Source organism: Vulpes vulpes, chromosome 1 (genome assembly GCF_048418805.1).
Source record: "Vulpes vulpes isolate BD-2025 chromosome 1, VulVul3, whole genome shotgun sequence".
In the NCBI taxonomy this organism is placed as follows: domain Eukaryota; kingdom Metazoa; phylum Chordata; class Mammalia; order Carnivora; family Canidae; genus Vulpes; species Vulpes vulpes.
This window is the reverse complement of record NC_132780.1, coordinates 102,524,371-102,543,513: the sequence shown is the minus strand read 5'-3', so window position 1 is coordinate 102,543,513 and position 19,143 is coordinate 102,524,371. Positions and strand designations below refer to the sequence as shown.

At 35.6% G+C, this 19,143-nt stretch overlaps 2 protein-coding genes across 2 annotated transcripts; both read right to left on the bottom strand.

Moving 5' to 3' along the window:
* Positions 1-334: 334 nt before the first annotated feature.
* LOC112913742 (olfactory receptor 5H2-like) lies at positions 335-1,264 on the bottom strand. The gene has a single exon (XM_025990616.2). The coding sequence runs from the start codon at positions 1,262-1,264 to the stop codon at positions 335-337; it is 930 nt and encodes a 309-aa protein (XP_025846401.2).
* An 8,472-nt stretch (positions 1,265-9,736) lies between these two features.
* On the bottom strand, positions 9,737-18,295 carry LOC112913667 (olfactory receptor 5AC1-like). The gene is made up of 3 exons (XM_025990551.2): positions 18,287-18,295; positions 16,126-16,207; positions 9,737-10,683 (listed from the first exon to the last, which is right to left on the bottom strand). The coding sequence occupies exons 1-3, from the start codon at positions 18,293-18,295 to the stop codon at positions 9,737-9,739; spliced, it is 1,038 nt and encodes a 345-aa protein (XP_025846336.1).
* Between the last annotated feature and the right edge of the window lie 848 nt (positions 18,296-19,143).

The following is a 19,143-nucleotide window of genomic DNA, read 5'->3' as shown; positions in this document are numbered from 1 at the left end:
AAGTTCCGATCAGAAGCACTATGCCCTCTTAGTACTCATTGCATTTATAAAGTCACACCAAAGAACAGACAAACTTGTGAAATGTTTTCATTTTTGTTTCCTGCTTTAATTATTTAAGTATGATTTCAGCACTCGATTTCAATTTCTTGTGTGCTTTTGAATAACATACACAAATATTTTAAGGAAATTATTAGATTCTCCCACCGTAAGTCATTAAAACACTAGGACAATTATAACCACAAAAAAAAATGTGAGTACCAGTCAACACATAGCAACATGTAATCTGGACAATTTTGTCTTTTTAATGAAAGGAGACTAGATGCTTGTATGCAGTCTAAGCATTTCTCTTTAATATTTTTCTCAGTGAATCTATGACTTTCTTGTTTCTCAGGCTGTAAATAATTGGATTTAAAACAGGAATTATGACAGTGTAAAACAGAGAATCCATCATATCTTGATCATCTGCTTGTGCAGATCTAGGGCGCACATACATGAAAAGGAGGGGGCCATAGTACAAAGACACAGATAAGAGATGGGCCCCACAGGTAGAGAAGGCTTTCCTTATGCCTTGTAGAGACTTCTTTTTTAAGATTATAAAGAGAACTAATGTGTAAGAGATAAGAACAATCAGAATGGTGAGCATCTGAATTGACCCAGAAAAAATGTATACTATGAGAATATTAATAGAAGGATCCATACAAGAAATTTTAAATAATGGCATGATGTCACAGTAAAAGTGATGTATTATGTTAGTATTACAGAAGGTTAATCTGAATAAAAAGCCTACATGAATTATGGCATGAAGAAAGCCACCGACAAGTGAGGAAACTAACAGCTGCATGGATAGTCTGTTGGTCATAATCACTGGATAAAGTAAAGGTTTGCATATGGCCACATAGCGATCATATGCCATTGTTGCCAGCAGAAAACATTCTGTGGTTGCACCAGTTGTAAAGAAAAAAAACTGTATCATGCATTCAGAGAGAGAAATCGTCCAGCTCTTGGCAAAGAAGTTGACCAGCATCTTGGGGATCACTGTGGATGATATCCAGGCATCCACAAATGCCAGACTGCCAAGGAATAAGTACATGGGGATGTAAAGCTGAGGGTCATTGCAGATGAGAGCAATCAGACCAAGGTTCCCCACAATGGTGATGAGATAGATAACCAAGAACACCAGGAACAGAGGAATTTGCCACTCAGGTTGATATGTGAGTCCTGTGAGAACAAACGCTTCCAGTTCTGTTGCATTTTTAGTTTCCATATTATTAATAGATGGCCCCTGAAATTAAAGAACATAAATAAATAAAAGAAATAAAAGAAAATTCAGTGAGGGGAACTGAAATAAAATCACTCACTAGCCTGAAGATCCTTTAATTTTATTTACTCCAATATGGAAACTATTGGGGGAAATTGGTATATTGGAAAAATGCAATTATTTCAATTCAAAATATGTACAGCATAAACAGATTTAGAAGACAAGAAAAACATTCTGAACATAAGCAAGTTTATGGGGTAACTATTGAATGAGGTAGGGAAATTCTGTGTGCAGGACATTGATGCAGCATCAAAAGTAAAGATGTTAGAAGGGCCTGGATTATAAGATGAGTTGAATGTCATGTGAAACATCTTCAGTTTTATTCTTCAAACAACAACAATCAAGGACTGAAAACTTTTAAGAAAGCGACTGGCATCATCAGATTTTTATTAAATTAAATGTTTGGTTGTAGAGTAAAGGACACTAAACAGGAAGCAGTTGTTATTGTCTGGTGATTCCCAAGCCAAATTATACATCAAAATCGTGTAGGAGAGTTTTTGTACAAAATATAGACTCTGAGATATTACTATAGAAGTTGATTCAGTAGATCATGATTTGGTTGGAATAATATTGCATTTTATAAATGCTCCCCAGTTGTTTAAACAGTGTGTGAAGTTCTTAGTCTAAGTGTGATATGACATTGGGAGTAATGAGGAGAACAAAGAGGTAGATCAAAGTAAACCAGAATGTACAGTCACTAGGACTCAGTGGCATATTAGATGTGAAGGGAAGTGGTCCGTAAAAGAAAGAGAAGACATTTGGTGCCTGGGTAGATGGTCATCAGCAGTGAGATTGAGAGTTCAGATGTAATAGCCAGTTTTTGCAAGGAGCATTCTGGCAACACCCAGGTGAGATGTACTCAGCAGTATGGTTCTATAAGAGCTTAACAGAAATGATGACTTGGGAGTCATTGTGGTGACTAAAGGCATAGTATGTATGACCCATCCATTGAAGAGTGTGCGTAAGGTAAAAGAAGGAGGACATAGAAAGAAACTCGAGGAAGTTTTATTAGAGGGTACAAAATGGATATACATCATATATTAGTTGGATAACATTTTATCCTCTATTGTAGCACATGAGTCTTGGAGGCAGACAAAAGCTGTCATCCATTCTAGGCACCAAAATTTCTGGAAGCTGACTTTCCCATGCCCTTGCACCTAGAATAAGGGGACTTGATATAGATTTGGCCAAACTCACCTGTGCTGGATTTGGAATATGGATAAAAGGAGACAAAGGGTCAGGGAATACAATTTTGGTTGCAAAGTTAGCCAAGGCAGCAATATCAAGACCTTTGAAAATGTATCTTACACCCACAATGATAGCATTATCAGTGTGATCTGTTGCATTCTGTGTGTAGCAGCGAGGGCAACAGCCCTTACTGAGTTGCATAGACTAGGGACAGGGTTTTGGTGTTGACAGGCTATCTTTCCTGCCTTGGATTCCTGCCATTTCTCCAGTAGATTTCTCCAACTCCCCTAGCATTTCAATGTTAAAACCCATTTCCATTCCATTAATTCTTTTTCTCTTACAAACCAAGAGCCCTGGTTACGAAAGAAAGAAAGAAAGAAAGAAAGAAAGAAAGAAAGAAAGAAAAGAAAGAAAGAAAGAAAGAAAGAAAGAAAGAAAGAAAGAAAGAAAGAAAAGAAAGAAAGAAAGAAAAGAAAGAAAGACCAGAAAAGGATACTGGGCAGAGTGATCAGAGAAGTTTGAAGGAATTGGAAAGCTGGGTGCTGTGAAATTAAAAACACTCAAGGACAAAGTACAGTACAGTGCCAAAAGTGAAATAAGTGCTCTGGTAGGATAAGGAATGATCAGCGATCATTAAGTGTGGGAATCAAGAGATTCCTAGTGGTTTTAGGGAGAGCAGTTCCCATTTTGTGATAGAGCTGAGGTCAGAGTGTAAAGAGAAGTGAATTGGAAACAAGGCATACGCACAACAGTGAGGAGAATGAAATGGTGTGCTCCAAGGAGCGTGGGGGAGCAGATGGAAATCGTCTGCTGCCCACCGACTACCCATGGGAATACTTTCTTTTTCTTTTATTCAAACTTCCAGCTTTATTTTCCTATGGAAAATGTGTGTGAAATAGAGACTATCATTTTAATTTGAGGCCTGGACCCTTGTACTGTTCACAAATAACCAGCACTGCTGAAAGTTCTTTTCATATTTAAAAGTCGCTCTTTCTTTCTCCAATAATAAGAACTGACTTTCTCTAGCTATTCCCATTTTACTTGGGAGTCCTTTCTTCTCCACCTGTTTTTTTTAACAGAATAAAATGAGCCAAAGACTGGAACCTAATACAGGCAATATAAATAATCTATGCCAATAATTGCTATTTTGAAATGTATATTTATTTGAAATGAGTTTCCTTCCATGCAATCCCAAACTACTAAATAATTTAAAATTCTCAAATTCAATCTGTGGGCCTATGTTGAGTCAGAAAGTGAAAAGAAAACTGGAGGGACATTTTGCACTTCCCCTCATATATATATGGAATAAAAATTTATTATATAAATACATATAAATTATATAAAAATATAAATAAAAATAAACATATATATAAAATACTCAATGAAATTATTGTCAGAGTGAGTGGAAGGATGCAGAGGTAATATTTAAGTTAATTAACATTTTAATCAGAGAATGTGGTTAATTAAATGAAATAAACATTTTGAACAGAGTCATCAGAAAGACTTGTTACATGGGGATCATTATGACCTAAGTCCTTAAACCCGTTTTTAAATTATCTAACATTCTAGTTCACCAAAACTTACCCCATAGAGTTGTTATAATATTTCTAGCCAGATAGTTAAATATGATTACAAAGTGCAGTTTAGTCTTAGAGCTATTTGGCTTAACCAAATTTACTCACAAGAGTAAAATATTTTTAGAAACTTTCTATATAACAAAATACATTTCAAAACTCGATCTCTTACCAATATGTGTTAAGACACTCTGGAGAACTTTTCAGGGTTAGGCTTTCTCAAGTGGAAAAAAAATAGTTGCACCAGTAGCATAGGCAGCAATTCTTTACATACTGATTCATTTTGGAAGCTTTGTTTACCAAACTCAGGAAAATGTTGTTTATATAAATTCACTTTGAACACAAGAGTCGCTCAGTAGTACAACTTGTGCTTTTTCCAGAAGAGGAAGGGTGAATAACTAAAACTCCCCTAATAGCACCCAAGGGTTCCCTATAGGACAAAACTAAGCTGTTCTTCTGGGCATTGCAGACTTGAATGTGTATGTGAAGTCCAGGTGTCCCATCGGGCATTACCTGTGAGATCATAAACGTCAAGTCACATTATGGTTCTAGTTTTAACAATTGAAATTGGACTTTATGCCACTACTTTCCACCACAAGGGAAACCTCTGGCATGTTTATGCAAGCATGCATTTGCATAAAAGATGCATTGCTCTGAGTGCTTTGACTAATATATTCTTATCTGAGCTGATCCTACATGATTTTAATGAGGCCAAAGTTCTAGATTCCCTTCAGGAACCCACCCCAAAGAAAACTGTCCTCATGCAAACTTCAGCTTACATTCCAGACCTAGACCTGACTTCACACTTTAAGCTGAAATCTGATGAAAAATCTTACTAGGCAAAGATCAAGGGAAGTGCAAAGGGAAACAAAGATAAAGCATCACAGCGAGAGGTGCCATAGCTCAGTGCTCCTCAAATATTAATGCCTGTGAGTCTCCTAGAGAGAGATCTTGTTAAAAATGCAGGTTCTGGGAGACCCTGGGTGGCTCAGCAGTTTAGCGCCTGCCTTTGGCCCAGGGTGTGATCCTGGAGTCGCAGGATCGAGCTCCACACTGGGCTCCCTGCATGAAGTCTGCTTCTCCCTCTGCCTGTGTCTCTGCCTCTCGCTGTGTGTCTTTCATGAATGAATGAATGAGTGAATGAATGAATGACTAAATAAATAAATAATTTTTTTAAAAAATGCAGGTTCTGTGTCAGTAGGTCTGGGTGTGGCTTGAGGGTCTTTGTTTCTACATGGTGATTGCTGCCCGTGGACATGTGTCATGCCCATGACCTTGGCCATTGGAGGACCTAGATTATTGGAAAGCCTGGATCATGGGAAAAGCACTACACTGTAAATGTAACTGGCATGTTAAGAGAGAAGCAGGCAGGAGTCAGTTGGGATCAAGGAGACAGCATATGTGGATCATAAGGGACCTTGGAGGCTGGGTCAGGGACTTTACTCTTTACCCTACCATAGTTGAAAATATTGAAGGATTTAACACCTGGTTTAGATTTATTTCTTGTGCATTAACAGAGAAAGTTGCCAAGGAACATTCATTCAGAAAAAGACAACTTAATTTACTCATTTGTGACATTTCGATTTGATATCTTAGCAAAAAATTTAACCTCCAGTTGCATCATGGAAGAGATGTATTTTTTTATAGATTTATTGATCCATTTTCCTGGATTTCCAACATTCTATAGAATGTTGATAGTGAAAGACAGTGTGAAGAAAAATAACAAACATAAAAGAAGATTCACTGTGAAAATTCTGCAAAGGGTTCAGTAAGCAGCATGATGTGTAGAGGTGGTAATTTTTTTTTAAGATTTTATTTATTTATTTGGCAGGAGAATCTCAAGCAGACCCCCGCTGGCTGGGGCTTCATCCCATGACCCTGAGATCATGACCTGAGCCAAAATCAAGAGTTGGATGCTTACCTGACTGAGCCATCCAGGATCCCCAGAGGTGGTTTTTAACATAACCAAAACTTGGCTGACATTTCTTGCTCCCTTAAATCTTGTGTCATTATCTCCTAACTCCATTTGTTGCCTGTCTATGAGTACAAAAGGTCCAGTACTGCTGCTCCTGGTATGGATTGTCTTTCAATTTCAGTTATTTTAATAGGTAGGTTGTGGTGTTCCATGGTGGTTTTAATTTTCATTTTCCTGATAATTAATGATGGTTACCATCATTTTGTGCCATTTTTTGACTTATGTATACTATCTTCAGTGAAGAGTCTAGTCAAATATTTTGCTAGTTTTTTTTTAAGAATTTTATTTATTTATTCATGAGAGACAGAGAAAGGCAGAGACACAGGCAGAGGGAGAAGCAAGCTCCATACAGGGAGCCCGACATGGGACTCAGTCCTGGGACTCTAGGATCATGCCCTGAGCCCAAGCCAGACACTTAACTACTGAGCCACTCAGGCATCCCAATTTTGCTAGTTTTTAATTGGATTGTTTGTTTTCTGTTTTTGAGTTTTGATAGTAATCCATATATCTGAATATGACTCTTTTATCAGCTATATGATTTTTATATAGATTTTCTGAAATTCTATGGTTTGTCATTTTATTTTAGAAATATTTATGAAGAGCAAGTCTTTCAATGAAGTTAATTATCTGGGTTTTTTTATTCTTTTATGAACAGTGCTTTTGGTATTATATTTCTTTGATTATGTCTATTATCCTTTTCATGTATTATCTAGATCAAAGTTCGTTTTCAGATGTCCAATTGCTTCTGCATAATTTGTTGAAAAAACTCTTTTCTCTGCTGAATTACTTTTTTACATTTATAAAATCAACTGTCCGTATATTTATGGGTTTATTTCTGCTTTTTATTCTGTTTCACTCATCTATTTGTCTGTTTACAATAGTACAACACTGTCTTGATACCAAAACTCTATATGAAATCTTAGAATCCTATATTGTTAGACCTCTAATTTTGTTCTTTTTTAAAGTTGTCTTGACTATTATTGTACATCCTTTGCATTTCCATGTGAATAGAATAGAATCAGCTTTATCTGTTTCTATAAGAAATCTTGCTGTGATTTTTACTGGGCTTTTTATTAAATCTGTAGATGCATTTAGGGATATTGACTTTTTTTTCCACCCATCTTTCCATTTATTTAGATGTTCTTTAATTTCTTTCAGAAAAGCTTCCCCCCCCCCCTTTTTCTGGGTATATATCTCATACATTATCTGCCAGATTTACCTCTGCTTTCATATGCTTTTAACCATTGTGTATAGTGTCCACACATACGTACATCTGCATGTTTGCAGATAGGGAAATTATGCAGTATACATATTTTGTAAACTGCTATTCATGCTTAATATGAGATAGTGAAAGCTCTAGAGAAAGGAGTTTAAGTCTCTACTCTGATATTTTCTGCACTTTCCTTTTTCCTTGTCTTAGGCAATTCATTTATTAAAATAAGATATTATTATGATATAGCAAATGACTAGATTCTGCAGGACCACATGGGTGTGTTTAGGAGGCATCCAGGAGTCTGCCTGTGGCTTTGACTTACCATTGCTTTCTCCCCTTTTTAGCAGAAATGCCAACTAGTCTCCCCAGGCATACTCCCCTAAAACAGGCCCAGTCATCTCTCTCTCTCCATCCTGACTGGAGAAATAAACTTTTCCCGCCAAACGTGGCCAGCTTCATTTCACTTCTTCAAACTGGCCACCAGGGTTTGGTCTGGCTAACCCATGCCAACATCCATTTTCTATCCATTGCTTTTACACTAGAAACCAAGATTCAAATTGGACTTACAGGAGAAAAGCCCATTGGATTTCTAGGCTGGGCCATAATTTCCTGTGGCTTCTTTTTCCAGTACAAAAAAGAGCTTTTATTATAGCACAGGGACAGGACCTGTGGGCAGAAAGAGCTGCCCTGTGATTGTGAGAAGCAATTGATTATGTACTTTTAGGTTGGGGGAGCTAGAGAAGAAAAAGTCTCCAAAGAGATTTTCATATGTTAAAGAAGATTTACATGATGTGTTATTTTGACAAAACTTTATTGCTTATTTTTCTCTGCACTTATATCTTTTTCTAGAATATCTAAAAGATTTATGTAATTCTCCCCAAAACTCCTGGAAGTTAAGTTAGCTATTGCTGCTTATCTGTTTTATATAAAATACGTGGACTTAGGCTTTTCTTTGTTTGAAGATTTTTAAAAATTCAAACTAAAAAAAACCCACACAACTATTCAGGTGATCTATTTATTCTTAAATAAGCTTTGATAGTTTGTATATTTTCAGGAAGTTTGTTCATTTCATCTAGTTGGCATAATTTTTGTACATACAGCTATTCAAGATATGTCTTTAGCATCTATAATGATGTATCTTCTTTTTCTTCAGATATCTGCATTTTTGGTCATTAGTAACTCAAGTCTTTTCTTGGCCAGTTTGGCTAAAAGTTTACCAATTTTATCAATCTTTTCAAAGAACAAGGCTCTTCTTTATTCATTTCTCGGTTGATAGATATTTGGGCTCTTTCCATAATATGGCTATTGTTGATAATGCTGCTATGAATATTAGGGTGCATGTATCCCTTTGAATCCGTATTTTTGAATCCTTTGGGTGAATACCTAGTAGTGCGATTGCCAGATCATTTCTTACACTACACACAAAAAAATAAATAAAAAATGGATGAAAGACCTAAATGTCAGATACGAGGTCATCAAAATCCTAGAGAAGAACACAGGCAGCAACCTCTTTGACCTCAGCCATAGCAACTTCTTACTAGATATACCTCCTGAGACAAAGGAAACAAAAGCAAAAATAAACTATTGGGACTTCATTAAGATAAAAAGCTTCTAAGCAGTGAAGGAAACAATCAACAAAACTAAAAGCAACCTTTGGAATGGGAAGAGATATTTGGAAAAGACATATCTTGTGAAAGGTTATTCTCCAAAATATATAAAGAACTTATACAATTCAACATGCAAAAACCAAATAACCCAAGGGCACCTGGGTGGCTCAGTCAGTTGGAGACTCTGACTCTCCAACTCAGCTCATGTCTTGATCTATGATCTACGATCTAAACCCCATTTTAAAAATGGGCAGAAGACATGAATAGACATTTTTCCAAAGAAGCCATACAGATGGCCAACACAAGAAAAGATGTTCAACATCACTCATCATCAGGGAAATATAAGTCAAAACTATAATGAGAGATCATCTTACACCAGACAGAATGGCTAAAATTAACTAACAGGGAAAAACAGGTGTTGGCGAGGATGTGGAGAAAACAGAACCCTCTTATATTGTTGATGGGAATGCAAATTGGAAAAGCAGTAAGGCTTTTGATATGCAGACTCTGGACAATTGTCTCGGCTAGGCTAGTCACACCAGTCTCAAATAAGGAAACATGCAAATGTCTCCCACGATAAAATTACAAACTATTATATCTAATTTAGAGGAAATTTACAAAGAGTAAAAAACATAAATTCTAAATACTTAATTCTATTTTTCATTAAGAATTCAGTTCTGTGTGATATTAGATCTGCTTCCATTGAAACAAATCTCCTTTGAAGCTGACTTTCATCACATAGCACTCAGAAACTGCCCTAGACACTGTCTTCTACTAAAACTATAAAGCCAAGGCTAATTTGCATAACTTCACATCCCTTGTATTTTGCAAAGTTTGAAAAGAGCAAGTTTAAATTTTGCCCTAAGAACTATTTATGTATATTATTCTCCTCAAGGCACCTATCACCTCTTTGTTTCTCAGACTGTAAATAAAAGGATTTAGTAGGGGAATTATTATTGTGTAAAATACAGAATACATTTTATCTTGATTTTCAGCTGGCCCAGACCCAGGACGCACATACATGAAGAATAGGGTGCCATAGAACAAGGAGACAGAGAGCAGGTGGGCGCTGCATGTGGAGAAGGCTTTGCTCCTGCCCTTTTCAGACTTCTTTTTCAGGATGGCAAAGAGGACATAGGAATAAGAAATGATAATAGTCATGAAAGTGAAAAACTGTATAAAGACTGAAAATATAAAAATCAGGAGCATATTAACTCTAGGGTCAGTACAGGAAATCTTAAACAATTGTAAAATTTCACAGTAGAAATAATGTATTACATTAGACTTGCAGAAAGTTAATCTACATAACAAACTGACATGCATCATAGGGTGCAGAAACCCAATAATATATGAAACACTTAATAACTGAATGCAGAAGATATTGGACATCACCACTGGATAAAGCAAAGGGTTGCATATGGCTACATAGCGGTCATAGGCCATCACTACCAGGAGGAAACACTCTGTGTTTGCACTGGAAGCAAAAATATAAAATTGGGTGATGCACTCAACCAGTGATATCATATGATTCTTAGATAAAAAATCCATTAGCATCCTGGGAGTCACAGAAGATGAGGAACAAGCATCTGCAAAGGCCAAACTGCCAAGGAGTAAGTACATGGGGGTGTGAAGATGGGGGTCCTTCCAGATGAGAAAAATCAGTGCCAGGTTGCCCACCATGGTGGTGAGGTAGATGACCAAGAACACCAGGAACAGGGGGACCTGCAGTCCTGGACGATCTGTAAGTCCTGTGAGAACAAACTCAGTCACCTGTGTTTTGTTTCCATCAGATTCACTGAAGCTGATCACTGAAATGAAAGAATAAGTGAAGAACACAGTCATAAACTACCATGAAAATAATCACATTTTATTTGAAAATAAATGTATCTTCATTCTTTATATATCCCCTTTAATCAGAACGTTTACCTTTACACTTGAGTATTCTTTACACACAAGATGTGTTTGGGCAACTGTTCCTAAAACTTAGGGGAAATATATCTATATGGAATTCATTACTGGTTATAAGAGAAATGGGCTTATATTTTGATTTGGAAAATAATTGATTACAATTTAATAATCATCCTCTAATTTTAAAATCTTTAATAAAAATTAAAAAATAGAGTTAAGCTTTTTAAATATGTTGGGAGTACCAGGGTGGCCCATGCAGTTAAGTGTCTGACTCTTGATTTCAGCTCAGGTCATGCTCTCAGGGTTGTGAGATTGAGCCCTGCATGGGGCTCTGCGCTGGTTGTGCCGTCTGCTTGGGATCCTCTCTCCTCCTCTTCTGCCTCTACCTTGCCCCCCTGCTCATGTGCATGTGCATGAGCTCTTTATCTCTCTAAAATAAATAAATAAATAAATAAATAAATAAATAAATAAATAAGCTAAAGATTAGTTATTAAAACCAATAGCATACATTCTATGTAATACAGTATGTCTTTTAAATTAAGAATAGATTGAAATGCTTACTCTGACCATTATTGTACAGTATTTTTTAGAAACTGCAATATATCAGGTCACCTGGGTGGCTCAGTGTCTGAGCGTCTGCCTTTGGCTCAGGGCATGATCCCAGGGTCCTGGAATCAAATCCCACATCAGGCTCCTCACAAGGAGCCTGCTTCTCCTTCTGCCTGTATCTCTGCCTCTCTGTCTGTGTCTCTCATGAATAAATAAATAAAATCTGAAAAAAAGAAACTTCAATACACCTAAGATATAATAAAGATACAATGAAATGTCATAAAATTGTGGGAGATAAATTCATATTTTTGCTAATGTTATATCATTATAACCAAATAACATTATGACTTTACTAGATAAAGAATGAATATATAAGTGATCACTACTTTTTTCTATACAAACAAGGAAGAGGAAAAAAGGGAAATATATAATAACCATACACTTTAAAATACATTGAAATAGTTTTAAAATATGTAATACCTATGTTAATAAAATTGTACAAAATTACCAAAGGCAATTTCTTTCTTTTTTTTTTTAATTTTTATTTATTTATTAGTCACACACAGAGAGAGAGAGAGGCAGAGACACAGGCAGAGGGAGAAGCAGGCTCCATGCACCAGGATCCCGATGTGGGATTCGATCCCAGGTCTCCAGGATCGCGCCCTGGGCCAAAGGCAGGCGCTAAACCGCTGCGCCATCCAGGGATCCCTCAAAGGCAATTTCTAAAGAAATAGCCAAAATATATTCTCAGATAAGAAGACTTAGTATTATAAAAATGTCAGTAGAATTCAATTTAATTTCAGTTAGAATCATAATTGCTTTTTAAAAAGATTTTGGTTATTTATTTGACAGAGAGAGAGAGAGAGAGAGAGAGAGCACAGCAGGGGGAGCAGAGGGAGAAGGAAAAACAGGCTCCCCTCTGAGCAGGGAGCCTGATGTGGGGCTTGGTATTATGACCTGAGCCAAAGACAGACGCTTAACCCACTGAGCCACCCAGGTGCCCTGGGATTGCTTTTTAATGTGATAGCATAAGCATCAAGTTCTTATAAAATAAAAGTATTTTGAAGAAACAAGGAAAATATCTACAGTATGCAAGTCAAGTGTGCAGTGGCAAATGTTAAAACAAAGTCATCTTATAGAATATAATATGACATGGAAATAGGAAATAAAAATTCCGAAGATTGATTCAAGAATATGTATTAGAGTTTAATATAGTATGTGATGATTTTTCAATTGAAACTGATGCTTTATTCAATAAATATTGTGGCTATATTCGCCTATCTGAAAAAGAAAAGTAAGAATAGCTTCCTTTTCTATGTTTGTTTTAAAATTGCTGCTGGAATGGGGGTGCCTGAAGGATCATTCAGTTAGGGGTCTAAATCTTGATTTCAGCTCAGGTTACCATCTCAGGGTCATGAGATTGGGCTCCACATCAGGCTCCACACTCACCGTAGAGTCTACTTGAGATTCTCTCTCTGCCTCTTCCCCTTCCTCTGATCTCTCTCTCTCTCTTAAAACAAACAAAATCTAAAATCACTGCTGGATCAAGGACTAAAAAGTAAAAACTAAAAAAACAAATATTTTAAACATTCTAAGAAAATTCATAAAATAAATATAATTTAAATATATTACAAAAATCTTTGACTAATATAAGAAACCCATAATAAAGATATAATGTATTTAATCTAATGTTTAAATTCATAAAAATAGAGTATGTATCAAATCTTTCACAAAGTAAAAGATGAATAAAACTGGAAATCATGTGCAATTAATAGCTAAAATATTTGTACCTATCACATGCAAAGAAATATTACTAATTGGTAAGAAAAGTCAAATAACTCAATGGAAAAATAAAAATGGAATTGAAAGGAAAAGTCACAGAAGACTATGTCAATACATTCAATAAATGTGGGAAAAGATTCTCACCTTCACCAATATGCAAGATGTGCAAATAAAACAAGACATTATTTTTCATTCCCCAGATTAGCAAAATCTACTACTTGTCAAAACCTGGAAAAGGACACTTTCCCACTTCTGGTTAAAATGTAAATTATTAAGACTTTGAAGAAACAATTTGGCAATATTTTTTAAAAATAAAAATACACATACTTTTCAACCCAGTGATCCATGCCTTCAATCCATTCTATAGCAATAACATATCATTTCATAGGGAGAGAAGTCTACTGCATCCTTGTTCATCATGGTGGCAAAAGACTGGAAATAATATGTAAACCAAAAGGATGAAGCAATAGTCGAACAAATCCTAATACTAATCAATATTGTAGCAGTCATTTAAAATGAGTTATTGCTCTACCACTTGTTTCAAAGAAATTTCCACAATTGTTAGGAATGTGAAAAAAAAATAAAATACAGAGAAATGTTTTTAATATTATCCCACTAAACAAACAGGCAATATCTTAAAATTCCCACTCTGTACATCAATGAACACATGCACTCATGTACATTTGCAAATAACCATAAGAACATAAAGACTGTGTGAGATGATAGACACTAGCTTGTTAATATTTATTGTCTGGTGTAGGTGAGAGGAGAGTAATAAAGCAAAGGGAAACAGAAATAAACGATACCTCCAAACAGTTTTTTTTTAAGATTTTATTTATTTATTCATGAGAAACAGAGAGACAGAGAGGTAGAGACACAGGCAGAGGGAGAAGCAGGCTCCATTTAGGGAGCCAGACGTGGGACTCCATCCCAGATCTCTAGGATCATGCCCTGGGCCGAAGGCGGCGCTAAACCGCTGAGCCACCCAGGCTGCCCCCCAAACAGTTTTTGTGATAAAGACACAACATATATTGTCATCCTATTTATACAATTATAGATATTTATATATGGTCAAAGACATATATTTAAGAATAGTCATAAGAGTTTTGATAGTGAAGAAGAGAAAAGGAGAGAAATAGGAATACTTTTATTGCATTAGTAGGTGGCAATAAATATTTTAATGAAAAATGGGGATTAATCATAAGTAAATTTTATTTTACATATTTTCTGTATTGTAAAATATAGAAAAATGTTGGATTCTGTAGCAAATGCTTGTGAATATTTTCGATCATATTTGAAATCACCCATTGGGAGTGATTTCTCTTTCTCTTTCTTACTCAGTCAGATTTTTTGTAAATGAATAAAGTTAGGTATACAAGCACAGATTTTTTAAATTAAATTAAACTATTTAAACTAAAATTAAACTTTTAAATAGTTTTCTTCATGTTCAGGTACGTTTCCTTTTTGATATGTTGGTTAATATCTTATAATTTTTACCCACATTATAGATGGAATATTTGATGTGGCCTTTAAATACTTTGATTTTGTTCTATGACCTAAAAATTTTGTCTAAAACTAAGTCCAAAAGAAGAGATCCCAAGAGATTTAGAAGTGAATGCACAGACTCAGATCACCTAGAAGGAGAAAATCTGCCTGTAATTTGATGAATATATTCATTGTTTCTCAAAGTAAAATGAATAACATAATTTTATACACATACTTCTTGCTGATTAAAATGCATAAAAATTTCACCTATTTACCAAAATTGTATTGTTTAACTTTAAAATAGGTCCAGAGGCAATATTTGTCTTAATGGTTCTACAATAGGGAGAATTGTGAGTTATTTTCCATCTTCTCTGAGACTAGAACAAGAAAAAAATCAGCTTTAAAAAATTTATCTTTTAAAATATATGCCATTGAGAAGCCCTGAAACAATGAGAATCAAGAAGACTGACTGAAATGGCTCCTCTAAAAATTGGCCTAATGGGGCACCTGGGTGGCTCAGTGGTTGAGCATCTGCCTTCTGCTCGGGTCATGATCCCAGGGGTCCTGGGATCGAGTCCCACATTGGGCTCCCCACAGGGAGCCTGCTTCCCCCTCTGCCGTGTCTCTGCTTCTCTCTCTGTATCTCTCATTAATAAATTTTTAAAAAATCTTTTTTAAAAATTGGCCTAATGGACACTGATGGCAAGTCATTTAATTTCCAAGGTGGAGGTTTTGACTGAGTGAGACTACTTAGCTTTCTTAACAATGTTAAACCCATAATTGATACACCCTATTTTCATAATTAGGTCAAGAACTATTAAGTGCTTAGATCTTTTCCATATCTATCTATCTATCTATCTATCTATCTATCTATCTCATCTATTCTATATCTATCCATCTATCTATATCTACATTATGTATAGATATATGTGTGTTTATATATAAGAATATATATAGATATAGATATACACTGTATATGTGTATGTGTGTAGGGATAAATATATACTATTTATAAGGGCTAAATTGGTGAATTTAGTCTTTTCATGATTCCATGAACAAATTACAGAAGTTTTAGCAGCATAATTTAGTTGTCGTTACCCTGACAAAGAAAATTTTCTAATAGTATGAAATAATATCTGAAACTCTTGAGTCATTATCATTATTTTTTCCATTTGTCTCATTTTTCTGTTATCTCATGTTTACTATTAAAAAGAAATCTTATTATATGTCTCTTCAACAGTAAAACACTTAGTATTTGTGACAAACATCCAAAATTGTCTAACCTGAAGAGAAACAGAAAATCTCATAGGGTTACCAGGATTTTCATTTCTTACCTTGATATTTCATTTTCAAATAAGCCAACTGAAAAACTACAATTAATGAAAATTAGACAGATCCTAGTGTCCTTACCTAGTTTCTTTAAGATTTTTGGAGACGGAAATGATAAGGTTTGTTGAAGGAAAGATGGTGGGTTCTCAAAGAAAAAAAAAAGAAAAAAATGTACATTTCCCTCTACCACACTTTACATAGGGCCAAGTCGTCTTTATGAGTTGCCAAATTGACGAAGCTGCTGGCTGCTTTCATATCCACAGTATTTCCTCTTGAAACCTTTAAGTGAAGAAAAGTGGCAGGTGCAGAATGAAGCAGTGATTCCTTGTGCAAAGATTTTCCTTGGAAATCTCAACTGCAAGGAGATATTTATTTGTTCTCTTTTTCAAATCTATTCATAAAAAAGAAGAAGAAAGTCCTTAGAATTCCCTCAGTGGAAGTTACCAATGGATTCCCTGTGTGATGGAGGCAAAGCTGTTCTACTGGGCATTGTGAGCTAATCAGGGAATAGCCCAGACACATCAGGTGTACCAATTAGAAGCACACTGTGTTATTGAGTTCCTTGTGAGGGCGACATGACAAACTGCCTCTGAGCAGTTTTTAGATCATATTAATTTCCTTTCATTTATTGCTCTTGGTGTTGCCTCATCCCAACCATCTGATAGTTTCTTCAAACATCTCAAAGACATGAAACTCAGAATGTCCAGATCCAAATTCAATCTTTTCCAACACTATCACCAAATGTGGCCCTCAGTCTGTTTTCCCATTCTCAGTTAATGGCATCATTGTTACCCCATTTTTAAAGAAATAAACCTGAAACCTATTCTTTGACACTGAATTTCCCCTTGAATTTTGTCAAAGTCATTATCCGACCCATAGCTTTTATCTCTTTAATATCTGGTGAAACCATTCACTTCTCTCAAAATCCAAGAAAACCCTATTGCCCACCTTGAGTACGGACATAACCTTTTAATAATCTATGTGTGTTTTCTAATATTTGCTCCTACCATTCTCTGCATTTGAGCCAATGTCATCTTTATAAAATGCCAAACCATTAAAATCAGCACCATTCCTACACCCATGGATGCAACTCCATTTAAACCCTTAAATACAACTTATGATGACTCTTAGAAGAAAGATCAAAGTCTTTAAGCCTGTATTTCCCTTCCCTCATCCTAAAACATATCCAATCATCCTCTTTACAAAGTTTTTGTCTAATGTAGTTAATGGACTCTTTAGGTGAATGAGTCTGGTATTTCTTTGACAACGCAATTGATTCAAGAGCTAAAGTTAAAAATCAAAATTACAGTAAATTAAAAAGTTAAAAATCATGGCTTCTGTATATGCAGCATTGATGAGAAAAAAATTTAGAGTTTGTCCTTTTGTTTTTCTAATCTTATTGTAGGAATGTAAGGAGTTGGGGCACTATGTGGCTCAGTCCATTAAGTGTCTGACTCTTGATTTTTGGCTCAGGTCATGATTTCAGGGCCCTGAGATGGAGCCCTGTGTTGGGCTTGTGCTGGGCATGGAGCCTGCTTACGATTTTCTCTCTCCCCTGCCCCACACCAGCTCTTTCTCTTTCTCTCTCCCTCTTAAAAAGAAAATGTAAAGTCTGGTGGCCACCAGACTGAGGGCCACATTTGGTGATAGTGTTTCTCTCTCCTTAAACAGTGGCTAAGCTGCCAGCCTCTCTCCAAGCCCATTAGAATTCTGCCTTTCAGTGTCCTGAATGGCCTCTCATAATACTTTAATAGATTATTTTCTTTTGCTTGGTCCATCTTGTCATCATTCTTGCTAATTTTCTCTTTGATTTTTTTTTTTTATTGATTGAACTTTCAAGATTTTTATTTGCTAGTGATTTGTGCAGCTCTCCAGGTGCCCTCTCCTTATTTCATTAAATCTTTCAACTACAGAGACTTAGATAATGAATATATAGATAATGAGGACCCCTGTGTATATTTACGTTGTGGGGGCAGCACTGTAACACAGGTCTATGCCCTACATATCACTTAATATTGCATCACAGTCATTCCTCAGTATTTTTGAGAATGATTGATAAGTGTCATCAGAGGTGAAAGACTACATAATAGTCTATGTTATAAGTAAACCATAATTTATAAGTTATTGAAGCATTCCCTTATTTTGGATATTTATGTTGTGTTTTTTTTTCTTCCTTTTTTGGCTACTATTATGAACAGTACAATAAATAACATCTCTGAACACAAATCTTCATTACATTCCTGCTTTTGTTTCTGGTAGATATCTGGAGGTGTAATTACCAGATAAAAAAATATGGACATTTTTATGCAAACTGCCAAATAGGTTTTTTTAGCTTATTGATAGTAATTTATAGCTTACCAGCGTCATATGAGTGTACATTTGCCAACATTAAGAAAAATATTTTTTCACATATTAAGCTAATATGTGAAAATAACATCAATTACTCTTAATTTGAATTTATTTGATAATGTTTTTTTAAATGTTTATTAATAATACTTTATTTTCTGTAAATTTTCTGTTCATGTTATTATTTCATATATCTATTGTGGATGCTTTTGACTTCATTTACTTGCAAGAGGTTTTTTATATTAAAGATATTAACCTATTGTTTGGTAAAAAAAAAAAAAAAGAATTCTGCCTTTGTGTGAGGAACACGCTCTTTTGTGATGAGGCGGACAGAGGCTGACAGAGCCCAAGAACCCAGGTAGAAGTCCTAACAGTGCCCACTGGCTGGCACTACATTTTCTGCAGTGATGTGAAGAGGTCATAAGATATTCCAACAGGTCATAAGAAAATGGCAAACAATAATTATGAATTTGTCCTTTCACTGTCTTGGACATAGTGAAGCATGCAACAAAAATCTGATCTAGGTAGGAGATAGTAGAACCCTGAATTTCTGACAGATAATAGGATTGATGGCTCAGTATTCTTGAGCTGCAAAGGCTTCCTCTGAGAAGTAATTACTTGTGGTGTCGTAACTGTGAGATTCACTCAGTGAAACGGGAAATTATCCTGTCTGTGGGTAGCTTTGTGGATTGTGCAAATTTCATACCAGTTCCTAATCAGAGCAGTAACTTTTAAACATGGCAGGATATTTGACTCTCAGCCACAAAGGCTTTCGGATCCCGTTCAGCTGGAAGCTTCTTTCTTTTTTGTGTGTATTTTTTATTGGAGTTCAACTTGCCAACATTGAACTCCCAGTTCTCATCCTGTCA

Coding starts and splice junctions, on each gene's coding strand:
- LOC112913742 (XM_025990616.2), bottom strand. CDS start 1,264: ATGGAAACTAAAAATGCAACAGAACTGGAAGCGTTTGTTCTCACAGGA.
- LOC112913667 (XM_025990551.2), bottom strand. Junction 10,684..16,125: donor TAAAGACGACTTGGCCCTAT/GTAAAGTGTGGT, acceptor CTTTCATTTCAG/TGATCAGCTTCAGTGAATCT.